Raw genomic sequence first — 19,847 nt, 5'->3', positions numbered from 1 at the left:
ATATATATATATATATATATATATATATATATATATATATATATATATATATATATATATAATAATAATAATAATAATAATAATAATAATAATAATAATAATAATAATAAATTTGAATAGTTATATTTATAGTCGGTTTGATTCAATTTTTTCGGTTATTTTTTGATTAAAATCAAAACTAAATCAAATTTGATCAGTTTTTAAAATTCAAAACCAAAACCAAATTAAACCTAAAAGGTATTGATTTTTTTAGTGGATTTGGTTGGATTTTGGGTTTTTATGAACACCCTAGATAACATAATAAAAATGATTGACTTATATTTTATTGGATTAATACCGGTAAAAGAGGTTTTGGTTAGGGGCGACGGTCCGCAGAGGAAGATTGGAAAACCCTAATTAAACAACATCGCCGCACTTCCACACACTCGCAGTAGGCAGTTGAGTTTAGTCCTGTACGTATGCTCGATCCTTTTCTCTGTTTCTCCTGCTTCTTTCTCCGTCAATAGACCCAATACGTAAAAAGTGTACTCTTTTTTTGTTGAATATCTGATGATTGTTGTTTCACTATTTGAATGACAGCGGAAGAGAAGGAGACAGAGTGTAAAGATGAGCCGAGCAGCAGTAGCAGCAGCGAAAGGCGGGAAGAAGAAGGGGGCAACGTTCGTAATTGACTGTTCGAAGCCAGTGGATGACAAGATTATGGAGATTGCTTCTCTTGACAAGTTCCTTCAGGAGAGAATTAAGGTTGGTGGCAAAGCTGGTGCACTTGGGGATTCCGTTACCGTTACCCGTGACAAGAACAAGATCACCGTCACTTCTAATTCTGCTTTTTCCAAGAGGTACTACTTCTATATCACAACCCCCATTTCCTCTGATTTTACCTTTTTCTGCCTCATTTTTAATTGGGTTTATTTGGAAAAAAAATTGTTTCATTTTCAATTGGAATAGTGCAGTCATTCATATATTGAGCTTTGAGTCAGTTTCTAATGTGTTTTAAAATAAATGCTGTTTATTTTAGTTAAGTTCCTTGGATTGACAACTTGTTTGGATGGTTGTTACATGTTGTATTGTATCGTATTGTTACTTTAAATACAATGTTTGTTTTCATTGTTACTTAAATTTAAAAAATGCTTTAAAAAATGCCGCTTTATGGAACGACGAATTTGGTGTGTTCACGTCGTTTCCTTATCTTTTCTCTCATCTTACCCTTTTTTATTATTAATAATTATAATTTATACTTTACCCTATCTTTTTATATAATAATATTACCTCGTACCTTACTTTTTCTTTATAATATTGCAAGTTTATTGTTGGTGCATGACATTATGAAACGACGACAAACAATACAATCTATCCAAACATTGTATACATCAAAACGATACAGTACAATACAATACTATACGATACATTATGAAACGATACATAACAACCATCCAAACAAGCCGTGAAGGGCTGATGGTTTATGTCATTCTACTGTTTGTTTATCTGATGAACTATCCTATTTACATCGAGAAATAAAAAATAACAAAATAACAAAAATGATGGCGTAATATCTTGTAATCATTTGTAAATTGAACAGGATATGTGCGTAATGTTATTATGTTTGAATAATCCTTGTAGCACTTCCTAAAGTTGTGGAACGGATCGTCAATGATCTCGTGCTAGATTATTGAGCACTTCATTTATCAGTGAAGTGGATTCTTAGCAATTGTTGGTGAGACCAATTAGACTTCAGCCTAGCCTTTCACTTCTCCATCTTGCAGGCTTTGCTTTTTTCATCCTTGTTTACTTTGCGTCAACTGCAATTTGGTTAATTTCAATTTTTACGCATATATTATCATATTCAAAATAATACCTGTGGAGAAAGATTTGGTAGAATTAGTGTGTATTGGTAATTGTTTTTAACTTGAATAAGATAGGTAATTGATATTTATAATCATTGTATCTACTCTTACTGATAAAAACAATCCTTCAAGGCGTGTAAGTATAGTTTCAATTATTGTTGTTGGGTTCTCAAGGAGTTCCTCATTTTTGTGAATACATTTGGTGCAGCTTAGTACAATCAATAGTGATGCTTTCAAGCATAACTTGTTCCCTTTCTGTTATGTTTCTAAGCATAACTTGTTTCGTTAGCATCACTTACCTATCTTTGGTTCAAGTGATAGTACAAAGACTACTTATTAAAGAAAGTGATAGTCTAAAGAGAGGTCAATCTGTGACATATATATTGATCTAATTTGGAGCAGGATATGTATGTAACCCGATTTATAAAGGAAGTTCTTGTGATGTTAATTACTGCTTTGTCTTCTATTCTTCCACCTCCCGCGTCCAAAAACAAAAGAATTTGCCGACAGTAGTAAATTCCAGGCTCTTAAGAGTAGTAGATAATTGCTTTGCTTACACTCTTTACTTATATTTTTCAGGTATCTCAAGTACCTTGTCAAAAAGTACTTGAAGAAAAATAACGTCAGGGATTGGCTTAGGGTGATTGCTGCCAACAAGGACAGGAATGTTTACGAATTACGATACTTCAACATTGCTGAGACTGAGGCGGATGAAGAAGATTAAACATGGCCATTCGATGTCGCTTTATCTTCTTCTTTAGTCGACCTAATTTAGAACCATTTTATCTGTTAAGACTTATGCGTCTTATCTGCACATGTCTAGACTGTCACAGTTTTGATTTTTCCCTCCCCCCTTGTCGGTAACAGAAAACATCACTTTGATATTTTGCTTTTGTTTATCTATGGGGCTCAAGTATGCAGACATGCCTTTTTCCTCTTGATGTTCACATGTAATTTGTTGAGTCTATTTGAGGACTTTCATTTAATCACACCACTGTTGATGGCTTCCTCTTAAGTTTTTGTCCCAAGACCACAAAAGTGTGATGAGGAATCTTAGAAATGATCAGTTGAGACTCTCTCCACGTCCCCAAAGATCTCTATGCACTTGCCCCAGGCAAGTGAGATCTTCACGTGTCTGGGAGCAGGACAGTATATAGATTCTTGATCTATATCTTCCATTTTTGGGCTGCTTGCCTGATTGAAGTACCAATGGTTTTCGATACTCACACCATCCTACTAAAAGACCTAGGATTCCCAATCAAGCTAGCAGTAGTTGGTGATTTGGTGAAGCCGTAGGTATGCTATATAGTTGAGTTCGGAACCTAAATGTGATCTTTTTAGACTCAAATGACCGAAATGAGTGAAAAAAAAATGTCACCAAACTATACATAGCGCCCGCGCTATATATAGTTTTGATTAGACTGGCAGGTATAGCACCTTTATAAACGGAGCTATACATATTTTGTGGGTCCAACAATAACTCTTCTGCGATTAACTGACATAACAATAATTCAAATGGGTACCTCAAAAAATTGGACCCCTCGGGTTGCGCATAGCCTTATTTAAAAGCGTTAAGGATTTTGCAAAAATACATTCAGAAATCTTCTCAACTCTTGTTAAATTTTTCTTCTTGTTAAATTCTCAAGCATTTTGTCATAATGTCTGAAGAGCGAAAAGTAGGGGTTTCATTATATTTGGTAGGGTTTCATTATATTGGGGGAGAGAGGTTGTGGTGGCGAACAACTCAGTGAGCTATAGTTTATCTCCACAGTGTCATGTTAAGTTGCCACTTACAATGGAGTACGATAGACTGGTATCGTTGTTGTGTAACAAAATGAGTGTGAGCAAACGTTCGGTGAACCTTAGAGTAACCGGAAGATATCCGTATTCTGTCACTCCGCAAGGGGTTGCTTGTTACGCTGAGTTTAACATCGAGGATGATGAAACTTTGAGTGATTTTTTGAGGACTCCGGATGAATACCAGGAATTTCTTTTGATAAAAATGTTGGAAATGTACGTGAAGGTTGAAAACGTTCGCAATAATGAGGTGGCGCAAAGCAGGGATAACCCTCAGTCATCGGGTGGTTATTCTGGAGCAGTTTTTGCCTAACAGGTTCCGGCTGAAAGAGTTTGGCCTGATTTAAACTTATCTGTCACGACCCAAAAATTTCACCTGTCGTGATGGCGCCTATCTCAATACTAGGCAAGCCAAAAATACCAATAAACCACCATTTCTTTTAAATTTGTAAACAAAATAATTAAATTCAGCGCAAGAAATCTCAAAATTTCAAATATATCACTCCCAAAACCCGGTGTCACTGAGTACATGAACATCTAATGTGAATACAATGTTTGACTGATAAAAACTACTGACTGAAAGTATAGAACAATACAATAACTGAAGGAAAGAGAGACAAGGTCAGCGAACGCCAAGCAGCTACCTTGATAGTCTCCAACTGATAGTACTCTGAAATCTAGCAATCTTCGTGTCCGAAAGCACCTAGATCTGCACGCGAGGTGCAGAGTGTAGTATGAGTACAACTAACTTAATGAGTAGCAAGACTAACCTCTGGGCTGAAAGAAATGATGAGCTCTGCAGGTATAGTCCAGTAAAAATAATGGTATAGAAATGTAGGCATGCTTTCAAGTTCAACAGATAAACTCAGTACAAGTGAAATAGATCAATACTGCATGATATAAGGAATATGAAATCTCAGTAGCATGACCTCCTGTAGATATTGGTCACCAACTATTCGGTCACTCGATACAGTTTACGGTCAGTCCAGCCCCGGGGTGTTCCAACCCATATATATATACACCTCGACTAACAGTAAGTCATTCAATACCGTATAAGCCCAATCCAGCCCTGAGGTAATTTATCCCCAAATGCAAATGATACAGACAAGATCCAAGTCCAGGTAAATTCATTACAATATAAATAAGTAAGGCAAGTCCATGCCCTGGGAAAATCCATCCCAAATATATATATAAACAGTAAGTAAGGCAAGTCCATGCCTTGAAAAATCCATCCCGAAAATATATAATCATCTACGCTCACTAGGGTGTACAGACTCCGGAGAAACTCCTTCAGCCCAAGTGCTATAAGTCGACCGCGCTCACTGGGGGTGTGTGCAGACTCTCGGAGGGGCTCCTTCAGCCCAAGCGTGATATAAAGCCAATATGGCCTACTGCATCCCGATCCGTATAATAATAAAACCAATGAGGCCTGCTGCAGGTGGGCAGCCCCGATCCATTTAATAATAACATATATAAAGCCAAATGGCCTGCTGCGTTGCGCAGATCAATCCCATAAATATCCTCACAATGGACAATTATTACTGAGTGTGAAATGTATATTTTAGAATAATTAATTCAACAGTATCACGACCCCATGGGTCCTAAAATATCGGCACATAGCCTAAACATGATATTTATTACTAGCCTCAGCTTAATTCCTCTAATACGTGCCACATGTTCAGATAATAACATGATTCTTTAATTTTTACTACGTCATAAGATTTATTCAAGACACACTTTCTGTGGCGCACGTCTATATGTTCGTAACCTATCGTGTGTATTACCTCCAAACAATTCATATCATACCAAATTCGGGGATTCATACCCTCAGAACTAAGTTTAGAGGTGTTACTTACCTCCAACCGTGTAATTCTTTATTCCGCTATGCCTTTGCCTTGTGAATTGGCCTCCAAACATAATCCGTATATCAGTAGTCTATTAACTAGGAGAGTACCGTAATACCAATGCACCTCCGTAAATCAAAACACAATGCCCCTTTCAACCGCACACCCTTATCAGGGATTACCGTGCAACTATAACATTCATCTAAATATATAACACTGACCATTCCATCCAGAATTCGTGATCTTCCTTTCAAGAATGAACTGCCACCTCGTACATATAAATCTAAATCCCGTACACCACACCACATCTATCATGCCATCATGTGACAAGCACAAGAATCTCATTATCATCTTTGAGTCACCAACAATTTACATACCCCTATTAGTTAGAAACCTTTCTCTTACTTCTTTCTAGGAGGAAGCCACAATACACAACACGTTCCCCACACCGGTAGGAAACATCCGGCTCAATCCATGGTAGAAACCATCAAGAACACTTTGAAATCCATTTGCACATAACTAAACTATCAGAACTGAATTCCTCTAACTCGACCAAACTACGTAGGTCACCAAAACCCAAGAATATTGCCACCAAAATATCTGTAGAGTCTCACCACATCATAATTACCCCTATAAATACCACAATCGAAACACCCACTCTGAAAATACCTTATTTTAGTCTAAGGCCATTTCATTCACCTTCCCGATACCGAAATATAAAATCCATAATGATATACAAAAATACCACAAGTCTCGACACCATCCAACTTAAATCTTAGATTTTAGCCATAAACAAATCTGCCAAAAATTCTCAATTGTTACATATTAATCTCGAATCCATTAGAACTTTCTCGAGAGTCACTCCCTTTGTTCAAATCCACATTACACCGCCCAAATGGGCTAAAAGACACGTGCCCCATCAACACAACAACACTCAAAGAAGTAACTCTACTTTAATACCACCTATCAAATTCATACTCCGTGTGCACTACATCATTCACAAATAACAACTCACTCATCCCACGATTTTCATATACTCATAAAGCGCAATATAACTCGTATCCAAAAATTTCCTCACTCAAGTCATTCTCGAACTCCACCTCTGCAAGTCATCTCTCATTCCCAAGTATACTTCAGACCAAACAAAAAATTTGACACATAACCATGAATTGAATTGTCAATAGCAGACTCCCCCACTTGGCTCAAAGCTATAGATTAAAATATTTGATAACTCACAATACCCATGCTTTATTACTGTCTTAATACCGCATTCAGTTCAACGAAAATTCTTCTCAAGTTCAAGACATACCAACCATAAAATACCCCAATCATCCGCTAATCTCGCATTCATTCTCTTAACGCTCAAGTCAACTTTATCAACCAGATTCAAATTCAAGTCTCAACACATACACCCCGATGGCAGAAAAGAAACTCTCTATTCACATCATAAGGAACACATCTACATAGATTACTCCACAGGGGATAACCCATCTGCTTAGTCTCAAATTGGCATCTTGTTATACCCTTTCGCAGCCACAATTAGTATGAAATCACTTAATCTTTTTGAGTCCAAACTCATTAACCAGACACGAGAATTTAATTTCCCCCAAAATTTAACAACGTGAAAGATCTTTCAAAACATTCACACTCGAGATTGTACGTCACATCAAAACAAAAATAAAGCACCCAATGGCCTTCCTTTACATTTCAAGGAAACACTTCTCGTCACATTCAAATCGTCTTAACACATCCCGCAGTTACATCATACTCATCACAAAGCCATTCTACCGCTCATTGAGCCACAAATTCCACTCGTAGGGACATTACCGGACATATGAGCCCAAATGTACATGTTACAACTGAAATTACCGAGCCTAAGCTGCGGTCTAAACCTGGCCTCAAGTCCTCCAGACTGGCCCATCACCAAAATATAGAATACACATCTTGAACATCGTTCATGGAATCACAAGCCGGTGATGCAAAGCTGATACCGAGCGTTCATGTGCGTATACGAATGCGTGGAAAGAATTCAAAGAGTTATGTTTCAAGCTGAATCAATTCCGCACGATAGAATACAAGAAAGTGAAATTTTTCTAAGGTTTCAGCAGCCTCTCGAAGATAGGTACAGACGTCTCCGTACCGATCCACAAGACTCTACTAAACCTGCTCATGACTCATGAGACCTATGTCACCTAAAGCTCTGATACCAACTTGTCACGACCCAAAAATCTCACATGTTGTGATGGCGCCTATATCAATACTAGGCAAGCCAAAAATCCCAATAAACCACCATTTGTTTTAAATTTAAAAATAAAATAACTAAATTCAGCGGAAGAAATCTCAAAATTTCAAATATATCACTCCCAAAACCCGGGGTCACTGAGTACATGAGCATCTAAATGTGAATACAATGTTTGATTGATAAAAACCACTGCCTGAAAGTATAGAACAGTACAATAACTGAAGGAAAGAGAGACAAGGTCAACGAACGCCAAGCAGCTACCTTGATAGTCTCCAACTGATAGTACTCTGAAATCTAACAATCTCCGTGTCCGAAAGCACCTGGATCTGCACACGAGGTGCAGAGTGTAGTATGAGTACAACTAACTCAATAAGTAACAAGACTAACCTCTGGGCTGAAAGAAATAATGAGCTCCGCAGGTACAGTCCAGTAAAAATAATGGTACAGAAATGTAGGCATGCTTTCAAGTTCAACAGATAAACTCAGTACAAGTGAAATAGATCAATACTGCATGATATAAGGAATATAACATCTCGGTAGCATGACCTCCTGTAGATACTGGTCACCAATTATTCGGTCACTAGGTACAGTTTATGGCCAGTCCAGCCCCGGGGTATTCCAACCCATATATATATACACCTCGACTAACAGTAAGTCATTCAGTACCGTATAAGCCCAATCCAGCCCTGAGGTAATTTATCTCCAAATGCAAATGATACGGACAAGATCCAAGTCCAGGTAAATTCATTACAATATAAATAAGTAAGGCAAGTCCATGCCCTGGGAAAATCCATCCCAAATATATATATAAGCAGTAAGTAAGGAAAGTCCATGCCCTGGGAAATCCATCCCGAATATATATAATCATCTACGCTCACTGGGGTGTACAGACTCCGGAGGGGCTCCTTCAGCCCAAGCGCTATAAGTCGATCGTGCTCACTGGGGGTGTGTGCAGACTCTCAGAGGGGCTCCTTCAGCCCAAGCGTGATATAAAGCCAATATGGCCAACTGCAGCCGGGCAGTCCTGATCCGTATAATAATAAAGCTAATGAGGCCTACTACAAGCGGGCAGCCTCGATCAATTTAATAATAAAGCCAATAAGGTCTGCTGCAGGCGGGCAACCCCGATCCAACAATAATAATGTATAAAGCTATTCTGGCCTACTGCAGCAGGAAGCCCCGATCCATTTAATAATAACATATATAAAGTCAAATGGCCTGCTGCGTTGCGCAGCTCAATCCCATAAATATCCTCACAATGGACAATTATTACTGAGTGTGAAATGTATATTTTAGAACAATTAATTCAACAGCATCACGATCCCATGGGTCCTAAAATATCGGCACATAGCCTAAAATCTTTATTACTAGCCTCAGCTTAATTCCTCTAACACGTGCCACATGTTTAGATAATAACATGATTCTTTAATTTTTACTACGTCACAAGATTTATTCAAGATACACTTTCTATGGTGCACGTCTACATGTTCGTCACCTATCATGTGTGTCACCTTCAAGCAATTCATATCATACCAAATTTGGAGATTCATACCCTCAGAACCAAGTTTAGAAGTGTTACTTACCTCCAACTGTGTAATTCTTTACTCCGCTATGCCTTTGCCTTGTGAATTGGCCTCCAAACGCCTTGAATCTAGCCACAATTTCAATTCAGTCAATAAAATTTATTGGAATTAACTCCATAAGAAAATGCTAATTTTTCATAAAAATCCGAATTTTAGCTCAAAAATTGCCCCTGGGGCCCACGTCTCGGAATCCGGTGATTATAAAATATGAATGCTCATTCAACCACGAGTCCAACCATATAAATTTTACTTAAATACGACATCAACTCGACCCTCAATCTCCAAATTAAATTAAGAGGATTTTTCACAAGTTTTCCAACTTAATTCACCAATTAAATGATAAAAATAACCATAGATTCGGGTAATTTAACCAATATTGAGTTAAGAACACTTACCCCGTTGTTTTCCTTAAAAATCTCTCAAAAATTGCCTCTTCCCGAGCTCCAATCCGTCAAAAATGAAAAATGGGACGAAGTCCCATTTTCAGAACTTAAACTCTCTGCCCAGTGATTTCTTCTATGCGATCGCGTAGCATAAATTTTTACTGCCCATAAAAATAACCCTACGTGATCGCAAACTATCCCACGCGATCGCGAAGTTCAAACCTACAGGCCCACGCGATCGCAAACCATTTCACGCGATCCCGAAGCACAAGGCTTTCCCTGCTGCTCCACTTACTCTATGCGAACGGGACCTCCTCCACGCGGTCGCGAATACCAAATTCCCACACCTACGCGATCGCAGCCCTATTCACGCTATTGCGAACAACAAAAATATCACTGCCTCAAACAAGCCTACGCGATCGCAAACTATCTCACGCGATCATGTAGAACAAAGTCTCCTCTGCCCAAATTACACTACGTGATTGCAGACAAACTTACACGATCGCGTATAAAAAAATCAGAAGAAGAAAATATCTGCAGCTATCAGCAGTCTCCCAAAGGCCAAAAGTAATCCGTTAGCCGTTCGAAACTCACCTGAGCCCCTCGGGACCTCAACCAAATATACCTACAAGTCCTAAAAGATTATATGAACTTAGTCGAACCCTCAAATAAGCTCAAACAATGCTAAAACCATGAATTACACCCCAATTCAAGCCTAATGAACTTTGAAATTTTTAATTTCTACAAACGACTTCGGAACCTATCAAATCCCGTCCGATTGACCTCAAATTTTGCACACAAGTCATAAATGACATAACAGACCTATAAAAAAATTTAGAATTGGATTTCGACCTCGATATCAAAAAGTCAACTCCCCGGTCAAACTTTCCAAAAATTCAACTTTCGGCATTTCAAGCCTAATTCCTCTACGGACCTCCCATTAATTTTCCGGACACGCTCCTAAGTCCAAAATCACTATACGGAGCTATTGGAATCATCAGAATTGAATTCTGAGATCGTTTACTCATAAGTCAATATCCGGTCAACTTTTCCAGCTTAAAATTTTTAATTATGAGACTAAGTGTCTCATTTCACTCCAAAATATTTTTGGGGAAACGGTTTGTGATAAGTCATAAATCAACTGTAAGGCATAATTGAGCAGTAAATGGAGAAATGAGGCTGTGATACTCAAAACGACCGGTCGGGTCGTTACATTATCTCCACGGGCGAATGAGGAGTGAGGAAATAATTTCTCTCCTACTTTACATAATCCACAAGATGAGTGGTAAACTTCAATTTTCCTTTGTGTTAAGATGTTTATTTTTGTTGTATTGAATTTGTATTAACACTCATATATTCAACAGGGGGTACCGACCAGATATGAATTTTACAAGTTATGAACCCACGCCCAGTTGGAATATGCGTAGTTCTGGTGTGTTGTATCATGGTGGTCCATCCAGGAGTCATCACCAACAGGATTATGTCCATCATGGGATGTCAACATATTACGACTTGTAAGTGAAGTGATATAGCTATATATAAAGTGTTTGACAATTTGAGTAGCTTATTATGTGGGTGTTTGTGCAGTGAAAACGAGCAAGTTGAACCTCATGTCCTAACTCAATTGCCCGAAGACGACATATTTAATCTGGCAGATGCACAAAGTCAGGAAGAGAACAGTGATTATGACAACAATGCCGATGAGTCCAGAGATGACACACCCTTCTCTGATAAGGGTGGTGATGAGGAGGAAGAGAATGTTGGACCTGATTTGACGAGGGAGCATGCTCCACCCTCGTTAGACCAAGAGTGTACGAGTCCCAAGTGCCGTTTCATTCAAGGAAAATTCCCTACCTTGATCATTTGCCAAGTATACCGTATGTGGATGCCCTCACAAGGGATACTGGCAAAATTTGGACCGCAATGTGGGATGACTCTAGACCAACAGTGCTGGCAAACGGCATGCTTTTTCCTGATAAAATGCGCCTAAGCAGGGCGGCTAAAATTTACAGCGTAAAAGAGTGTTATGAGATGACGGTATGGGAGTCAACTCCGGATATATACAAGGTTGTTTGTCATAGATGGTTTACGGGTTGTCATTGGATGTTGCGTGCGAGCAAGAAAAAAACAGGTATGTAGAAAGTGGGTAAATACATTGGCACCCACACTTGTGAAATGAACACATTCAGTGGGAATCACTTCAACTTGGATGTTGACTTGATTTCTCTTGTCCTGATTTCATACATTGAAGCGTCCATAAGGTACAAGATCAAAGAGTGCATTACATCCGTCCACCAGGAATATGGATGTACTATTACCAAAAGAAAGGCATTTCTCGAGCGCAAACGTGCGTTTGAAATTGTTTATGGTAACTGGGATAAGTCATTTGCATCTCTACCCAAGTACATGGCCGCATTGCAACACTTTAACTCCTGGACCGTTGTTGAATGGAAACTTGAGCGGAGTCCGGGAATACCAGAATATATATTCAAATACGTGTTCTCGGCATTTAAATAAGAAATTGATGGTTTTTTGCATTACCGGTCGGTAATATCCATAGACGGCACTCATGTCTATGGAAAGTATGATATTAAGCTGTTGATCGCCGTTGCAGTAGATGCTAATGGAAGTATATTTCCTTTAGCTTTTGCTATTTGTGCCAATGAAAGCCAAGAGACGTGGATACTATTTTTGAACCACTTGAAAGATCACGTTATCAAACAACGTTCAGGTATTTGTCTAATATCTGATCGACATAGTGGTATTATAAGTTCTTTAGAGAATTTGCCTGTATGGCAAGAACCATATGCCTACCACCGTTACTGTGTGAGGCACCTGAAGGCCAATTTTCAGAAGGCACATCCCAACAAGGATTTGCATGATTTAATATGGATGGCTGCGACAGATCACCAAGAGCATAAATTTCCGAGGCATATGGAATCTATCAGGCAGGAAGACGAGGCAGCCTATCGTTGGTTGATGCGACATAAGCTTGAAAAGTGGACTTTGCATGCGGATGGTGACAGAAGATGGAGAACTCTGACTACAAATGTGTCAGAGGCTTTCAACGAGTTATTGAAGTCTGCACGAGGATTGCCTGTCACTGCCATGGTGCGAATATCATTCAAGCAGATGACAGAGAGGTTTGTTGAAAGGGCTGCAGCTGTAACATCATTGATGGAAATGGGTGTTGAATTTATGTCACAACCAATGAAAAGATTTGAGAAATACACGCGACGAGCACATTGGCATTCATTTTTACAATATGATCACGACCGAAATATTTTTGAAGTTCGCATCGCTATCCATCAAAATTGGGGGAATAGTGTACACACCATAAATGAATCTAGAAGGTTATGCTCTTGTGGGAAATGGTCCATCTACCACATGCCATGCTCACATACCATCAAGTACTTTCAACATACAGGTTTAGGGCCAACCAACTACGTTGATAAACAATATAGTGTTGCTGCATACTTAAACACCTATAGTGGGCAGTTGCAGCCAGTGGGTGCTGAGCATTATTGGCCGCCGGAACCATATAAAATAGTGTGTAACAAGGAGTTTTTGCATCAGCGACAAGTGCAAAAAAGAACGCGTATACGGAACCAAATGGATGTTGGTGATACCGTTTATGCGCGCAAATGTGGCATATGCTCGCAAACAGGACACGACCGTCGTAAATGTCCTTCAGCTGGTTTGGGTGGCGGTGGTAATCCAGCTCCTAGTGGAAATTCATCTAATGTGCCCGACTATCAAGGATACACGTAGTGTTTTGTTTCCGTAATGTGGTTGTAATAAGTGTATGTACTTCTTTATGTTGCAAAATGTATCAAATAAAATTATGTTTCCATTGTTGTTAAATCTTATTGATATTTAACATTATCAGTGGAGTAAATTAATAAATTTCTCCCTCTCGTTCATGTTATCAAAAATAGTATTGGATTAAAAAATCAAACTTATTATGTTGACTTTCGAATTTCAATCTAAAATTATTAAAAAACTACACTGTCGGAGGAGGAAGATGTTTGATAATTATGTGAATATATATATATATATATATATATATATATATATATATATATATATATATATATATATATATAGTCCCGTATGTAATAGGATAGCGTGGTTAAATACTACGTTATATGTGTTGTCTTGTCAACCTGAAAAGCTGCCCGCTTACAAAAGCTGTATTGTACCCGAAAGAATCTTTAACACGCGAAGCATAACGCGGTTAAATACTACGTTATGTATGTTTCGTACTACTTAAATGATTAATTTCAATATCTACAAGGATACTATGTTAAAAGGCACTATATTTTACTACGCTAAAAGGGTATTATATTACTAATCTTTAAGTAAATAAATAATCTAAACCAGATAAAAATAATAAATATATTTAATCACAAAACATTCACGAAAATATATATACAACAGTAAAAAGTAACTTATTAACATTTTTTTGAACAAATAATAATGATATCTCAATTTTTACATATTTTTTTAGCACACTAATATCTTAGTCCGGATAAAAATAACATACTAGTTTAATCGCAAAACAAAACACAAAACAATATAGAACACATTTAAAATAACTAATATGTAGTTTTTATACTAGTTTCGACAAAAACTAAATTGAAATACCTCGATTTATATTTTTTGGAAAGATGAAGATTTGAATCCGAAACGAGCAACCCACAACGAGAGAATGCTTAGCTAGGATGTGAGACAAATAATCTTTACTTTTTGTGGGATGAGTGGGGTCCACTCAAGTTTTTTTGGGTCGTTAATGGGGGGACCGCTGGTTTGATTTTTAAAATGGGAGGGGGAGGGGGGAGGGGGTTGTTTTGGTTCTGTAGGGGGAGGAGGGGAAGGGAAGGGACGAATATTTGAAGGGGTATAGCGCAGTTTATTAAGGCGCATATAGCGCCTTAATAAACTGCGTTATACCCGCTAGTCTAATCAACTTCATGTATAGCGCCCTTTTAAAGGGAGCTATATATAGTTTGGTCACATTTGCCCTTGTACTATAGGAAATTGAGCACATTTACCCTTCGTTAATACTTTAGTTCAAATATGCCCTTACCGTCACATAGTTGGTCCATATATGCCCTTAGAGTTACACAGTTGGCTCATATATGCCCTTTTCGAAATGGAATACATCCAAACTAATTAGCTATTTCGTTAATTGTATTAAAGTGTATTACAAACACTATTTCCTTTGTATTAGTATTTTTTTTCTTTACCTTTCTCTTTTCTTTCTTCTTTTTTCTTTTCTTCTCTTTTTTTTCCTTTTTCTTTCTCCCTTATCCGTTTCCTCCATTACTGATGTCTTCTCCATTTTCGTCACCAATTTCACTTGACAAAACTCATGAATTTTAATTATTAAGAAAATTCTCCCATAAGAAAATTCTACATCAATAATGGAGGAAATCGGATAAGGGAGAAAGAAAAAGGAAAAAAAAAGAGAGAAGAAAATAAAAAAGAAGAAAAAAAAGAGAAAGATAAAGAAAAAAGTACTAATAAAAAGGAAATAGTGTTTGTAATATACTTTAATACAATTAACGAAAGAATTAATTAGTTTGGGTGGATTCCGTTTTGAAAAGGGCATATATGGGTCAACTGTGTAACTCTAAGGGCATATATGGACCAACTATGTGACGGTAAGGGCATATTTGAGCTAAAGTATTAACGAAGAACAAATGTGCTCAATTTCGTATAGTATAAGGGCATATTTGGACCTTTTCCGTTGTTTTTTTCCACTCATTTCGATCATTTGATTCTAAAAAGACCTTTAGGTTCCGAGCTCCTATATAGTTATACTCATTATAAAAGAAGTAGTCTAAAAGTGAGCAAAACAAAATCGTTGGTGACCAATCGTGCTGCTGATTAATAGAAAACACGAATTGGTCGTTCTTTGGACTTGAGAACCTCGTATAAGAGGAGAGAAGTGACTATAGTCTAATGATTAGAGGAAGATTAATTTTTCAGACAAAGTTCAAAAGAAATAGTATGATCTTCTTAAGGTGAAGAAAATAAGAATGTTTTCATTTTTGAGAGATCAAATCAAAATCAATTCGAAAAACATACTAAGAAACAACTTCAGGGCTTTTGGGTTAAAACAAATACCTGTAACTTAAAATTCAAACACAAATGGTTACTCAGAAGATATATAGAAAAGAAACATTTCTAGAGAAACTTGCAAATATTTAGAGACTGTCTAAATGCTAACAGATTTGCTCTCATAGTTTCCACAAGTGTGTGTGTGTGTGTTTAATATATCTCAATAGATAGAAGAAATACTCTCTCCTCCCTTCCAATATTCATTTGCAGAAACATTTCCTATTCTCTGGAAATGAGGATATACTGTTCCATAGAGCTTCTATATGGTATACGACAAATGGTAAGCAATTTATTTTGTGTATAGAGTTGATAAGGGAAGTGCTACATTGTTCTGAACCATTGAGTTATTCTTTAAGAGAGCACTGAGCGTTTCATAGATAGTCGGATTGTGAACATTACCAAGATTACGGAGTCTAACTATTCAAAAACTTAACTTACAGTATATATTAGGGCTGTCAAATTCGGCCAAACCTAAATCCAAATTATTTAACTCAACCCATCTTCGCTCAACATCCACTTATCTTAACTCATTTAAAGTTGGACTAATTTTTTACTATTGATCCATAAATAACTTTGCCAAAATATCTTAGAAATAGTTTTTTTTGTTTGATATTATGTTATATATGACCATAACAAAAGAAAAACAGTAGTATTTAGTAATTATACAATAAAAAAATAACACATATTAATTAAAGCTTGGTAAGAGTTGGGCGGGTTCGGCTATGACTCAAATTTTAGCCCATCTTGACCCAGACCATCTCAGTTCAAGTAACTTTTGACCCGCCCATTTATTGACTCAACTCATTTTGACACGCCCAAAATTAACTCAACCCGCCCATTTGACACACTTACGCAGTTAACCTATTATTGGCAGGTTAGTTATCATTTTTACAAAACTATTAATTAATTAATAATATTTTGTACCTGTCAGAACTTAAACTCTCAAAATAATTTTTGTTGTGCCGTTGATCTTGATCATTGAAGATTTGAAGTCCTTCTAATAACTGTCTTCCCGCCACGGAACGTCCCAAAATCCAAATGCAGGTGTCGACCAGAAAGCTCATATCTTTAACGCACCCTTCTCTCAATCTTTCACATCCAACTGTTGAATCTTTCGTTTGGAATACTCTGATCAGAGCCCATATCCAACGAACTCATCCACCTACCACCCAATCCCACACCCCGCTCTCCATCTTCCTCCGAATGCGCTTCCATGGTGTCCAACTTGATTACTACACCTTCCCTTTTCTCCTCCACTCCGTCCATTCTCCTTCACATCTCCAATTGGGCCGATCAATTCATTCACAGGCTATTCTTTTTGGTTTCTCATTCGACCCATTTGTCCAAACTTCGCTAATTAGTATGTATACCGCTTGCGGCAATGTGGGTTCTGCCCGAAGAGTGTTTGATGAAATGCCTCAACCGGATTTACCTTCGTGGAATTCCATCATCAATGCGAATGTCAAAGCTGGTTTGCTAAGCGTTGCGCGCGAATTGTTTGATAGAATGCCAAGTAGAAATGTTATATCTTGGAGTAGTATGTTGGATGGTTACGTGAGGTGGGGTCAGTGTGAAGAAGCATTGGTGTTGTTTAGTCAGATGCAAGAGGAAAATAAAGTTACGCCTAACGAGTACACCATGTCTATTTTGCTTGCAGCATGTGAGCAGTTGGGTTCACTTGAACATGGGAAATGGGCTCATGCTTACGTATACAAACTTGGGATGGATATTAATGTTGTACTTGGAACTTCTTTGATTGAAATGTATGCTAAATGTGGGAATATCGTCAGGGCAAGATTAGTTTTCGAAAATTTGGGTCCAAAGAAAGACTTAATGGCTTGGAGTGCAATGATCTCAGGCCTCGCGATGCATGGTCACTGGGAAGATTGCCTCCGTTTGTTTTCAAATATGGTTGATAACGGAGTAAGGCCTGATGACATCACATTCTTAGGTGTACTTTCTGCTTGTGTGCATGGAGGATTGGTGAGGCAAGGGAAGGAAATGTTTGAGAGGATCCGTAAAGAGTTTGGTATTTCTCCTTCTGTTCAGCATTATGGTTGTATGATTGACCTTTATGGAAGAGCTGGTCTGATTAATGAAGCATGGAATCTTGTGAATACAATGCCTATGGAGCCAGATGTGCTTATTTGGGGAGCGCTTCTCAGTGGAGCCAGGATATGTGGAGATATTGAAACATGTGAGGTTGCACTCAACAAAATAATAAAGCTAGATCCCACAAATAGTGCTGCTTATGTTCTTCTCTCCAATGTCTACGCTAAGATGGGTCGGTGGAAAGATGCTAGGCACATCAGAAACCTTATGGAGACAAAGAGGGTAAAGAAAGTTCCTGGGCTCAGTTCCATAGAGGTCGATGGACGCATTCGCTAGCACTAGTTTTCAATGTGAAACAGCTGATGTTCAAGAATACTGTGTAGGTTCAAGATGGATTGTTATGTATTGCCAGTCAAGGAACAGGAAAATTTAGCAGTTTTCACTTCATGCTGAGAACTTGGCAATTGAATTCTTCGTTTTAAATGATATAGCACGGTTCTCATACGCACAGTAAAAACATCAAGGTATGCACTTGCTAAGGTAATGTTGCAATATAAATTGCCTCGAGGGATTTCCAGGGGTGATATTGTTGTCAACAGTCAGCAACTGGTTTCAATACTTTGTTGGTGGGGAATGTTGCTGTAGTGACTGCTGGTAATTAACCTAGTCCTGAATTTTGATCGGGAACAAATGGTCCTTTTAAGCTTACAAATTCATGTGACCTGGCAATATCGATGTCTGGGAGCGCCTTGTTGGATTTAAGTTTCATTTGCTTCCAACAAGTTAGCTCCTTATAGCCATCCCAAACAAGAAAGTTTATCTTTGGGAAATGAACTCCATCTTCTGCAGATATGGTCTTACTAGTAGAAACTGCAGGTTCTACAAATTCACTTGCATGCTGAATAAAACAGAAAAAGGCCGAAGCTTCATGTACTTCTAATTCTTATCTGTACAAGCTCCATTCTTTCACATCTATCCCACATTTCCAGTTCTCCGATTGTCCTTTCTTCAGGCTGAATGCTTACTAATGCAAGGGCTGCTAAGCAATTTTTACCTTTGCAATGAGCTAATACATTTCAACCCTTCGCTATACTGTACCTAAATATTGTAATACCCTTTTAATGAATCTTTTCATTTAATAGTATATCTTTTTGTTTCATCATGTCTTGAGAAGTTTTTATCAGCTCAACAGAAATGGTTGAGACTATTATGTACTTTTTGAGAGCCGTTAAGTACCCTGAAATACTTAAAGGATCAAGAACTATGTATTAATATTTTGACTCCTTGTTTACCTTTTGCCTTTTTTTAAAAGTTAAAAATATCTAAACTCGATTAATAGACAAGTAAAGCCATTAGAAAAATACCTGCCAAGTGGTGACATACATAGGGTGTTTCAAAATGACGAATTTGAGTTTTGCCCGTGCTCCTGCTCAATCTCTAGGCCCTTCAAGCACACTTAGGAATTTGGAATGACAAAAGTCATGAATAAAATATAGTTTTTAAAAAATGTTTTCTGATATTTGATTGGTAGTGAATATATTTTTTAGAAAAAAAACTTTATTAACTTAGTAATAATATTACTAAATTGCGTAGTGCTTGAATGAAATTTTTGAATATTAAAGATTGATAGTAACATTGTGTTTATTGGCGCAAGTTTGGAATAAATAAGTTTTGTCGTATTAAACACTCATGCCTAATTGGGCTAATGTAGATGACGAATTTTGATCAACTTTTGTAGCATTAACAAATAAAGATATCTAAACTTGATTAATTATAAAGCAACAAATTTGCTACTGTAGCAGATTGGCCGACAGGTACGATGTTCGGTAATCTAGAGCAGGTGGGATTACAGCAAAAGCAAATGGACAAATTTGAAAAGTCGAGCTTTGTACACCTATAACAAGTAATCTATCATTGTAATTCAGTCTTTTACTCTCTTTCGTGGATGCCTTGGTTCTTTAATTAGTTGTAGTTCC

At 37.6% G+C, this 19,847-nt stretch overlaps 3 protein-coding genes across 3 annotated transcripts; all 3 read left to right on the top strand.

Moving 5' to 3' along the window:
• Positions 1-317: 317 nt before the first annotated feature.
• On the top strand, positions 318-2,859 carry LOC104106908 (large ribosomal subunit protein eL22y-like). The gene is made up of 3 exons (XM_009615570.4): positions 318-452; positions 580-839; positions 2,424-2,859. Exons 2-3 carry the CDS (start codon positions 607-609, stop codon positions 2,566-2,568), a joined length of 378 nt encoding a protein of 125 aa, XP_009613865.1. The 5' UTR covers positions 318-452; positions 580-606; the 3' UTR covers positions 2,569-2,859.
• Positions 2,860-11,187: 8,328 nt separating this feature from the next.
• LOC138907248 (uncharacterized) lies at positions 11,188-13,464 on the top strand. Its single transcript, XM_070197786.1, has 3 exons — positions 11,188-11,207; positions 11,281-11,490; positions 12,363-13,464. The coding sequence occupies exons 1-3, from the start codon at positions 11,188-11,190 to the stop codon at positions 13,462-13,464; spliced, it is 1,332 nt and encodes a 443-aa protein (XP_070053887.1).
• Positions 13,465-16,754: 3,290 nt separating this feature from the next.
• On the top strand, positions 16,755-19,028 carry LOC138900696 (pentatricopeptide repeat-containing protein At3g62890). The gene has a single exon (XM_070188024.1). The coding sequence runs from the start codon at positions 16,858-16,860 to the stop codon at positions 18,205-18,207; it is 1,350 nt and encodes a 449-aa protein (XP_070044125.1). The 5' UTR covers positions 16,755-16,857; the 3' UTR covers positions 18,208-19,028.
• The last annotated feature ends 819 nt before the right edge of the window (positions 19,029-19,847 follow it).

Source organism: Nicotiana tomentosiformis, chromosome 1 (genome assembly GCF_000390325.3).
Source record: "Nicotiana tomentosiformis chromosome 1, ASM39032v3, whole genome shotgun sequence".
NCBI classification, from domain to species: domain Eukaryota; kingdom Viridiplantae; phylum Streptophyta; class Magnoliopsida; order Solanales; family Solanaceae; genus Nicotiana; species Nicotiana tomentosiformis.
This window is presented reverse-complemented; position numbering and strand designations above follow the sequence as displayed.

What these genes read in the sequence shown, in the direction of transcription:
- LOC138907248 (XM_070197786.1), top strand. Translation starts at nt 11,188, where the DNA reads ATGTCAACATATTACGACTT. An exon ending in ATGTCAACATATTACGACTT is followed by an intron (nt 11,208 to 11,280) that starts GTAAGTGAAGTG and finishes GTGTTTGTGCAG; the next exon opens with TGAAAACGAGCAAGTTGAAC. An exon ending in AGGGAGCATGCTCCACCCTC is followed by an intron (nt 11,491 to 12,362) that starts GTTAGACCAAGA and finishes TGCCAATGAAAG; the next exon opens with CCAAGAGACGTGGATACTAT.
- LOC104106908 (XM_009615570.4), top strand. Translation starts at nt 607, where the DNA reads ATGAGCCGAGCAGCAGTAGCAGCAGCGAAAGGCGGGAAGAAGAAGGGG. An exon ending in AATTCTGCTTTTTCCAAGAG is followed by an intron (nt 840 to 2,423) that starts GTACTACTTCTA and finishes TATATTTTTCAG; the next exon opens with GTATCTCAAGTACCTTGTCA.
- LOC138900696 (XM_070188024.1), top strand. Translation starts at nt 16,858, where the DNA reads ATGCAGGTGTCGACCAGAAAGCTCATATCTTTAACGCACCCTTCTCTC.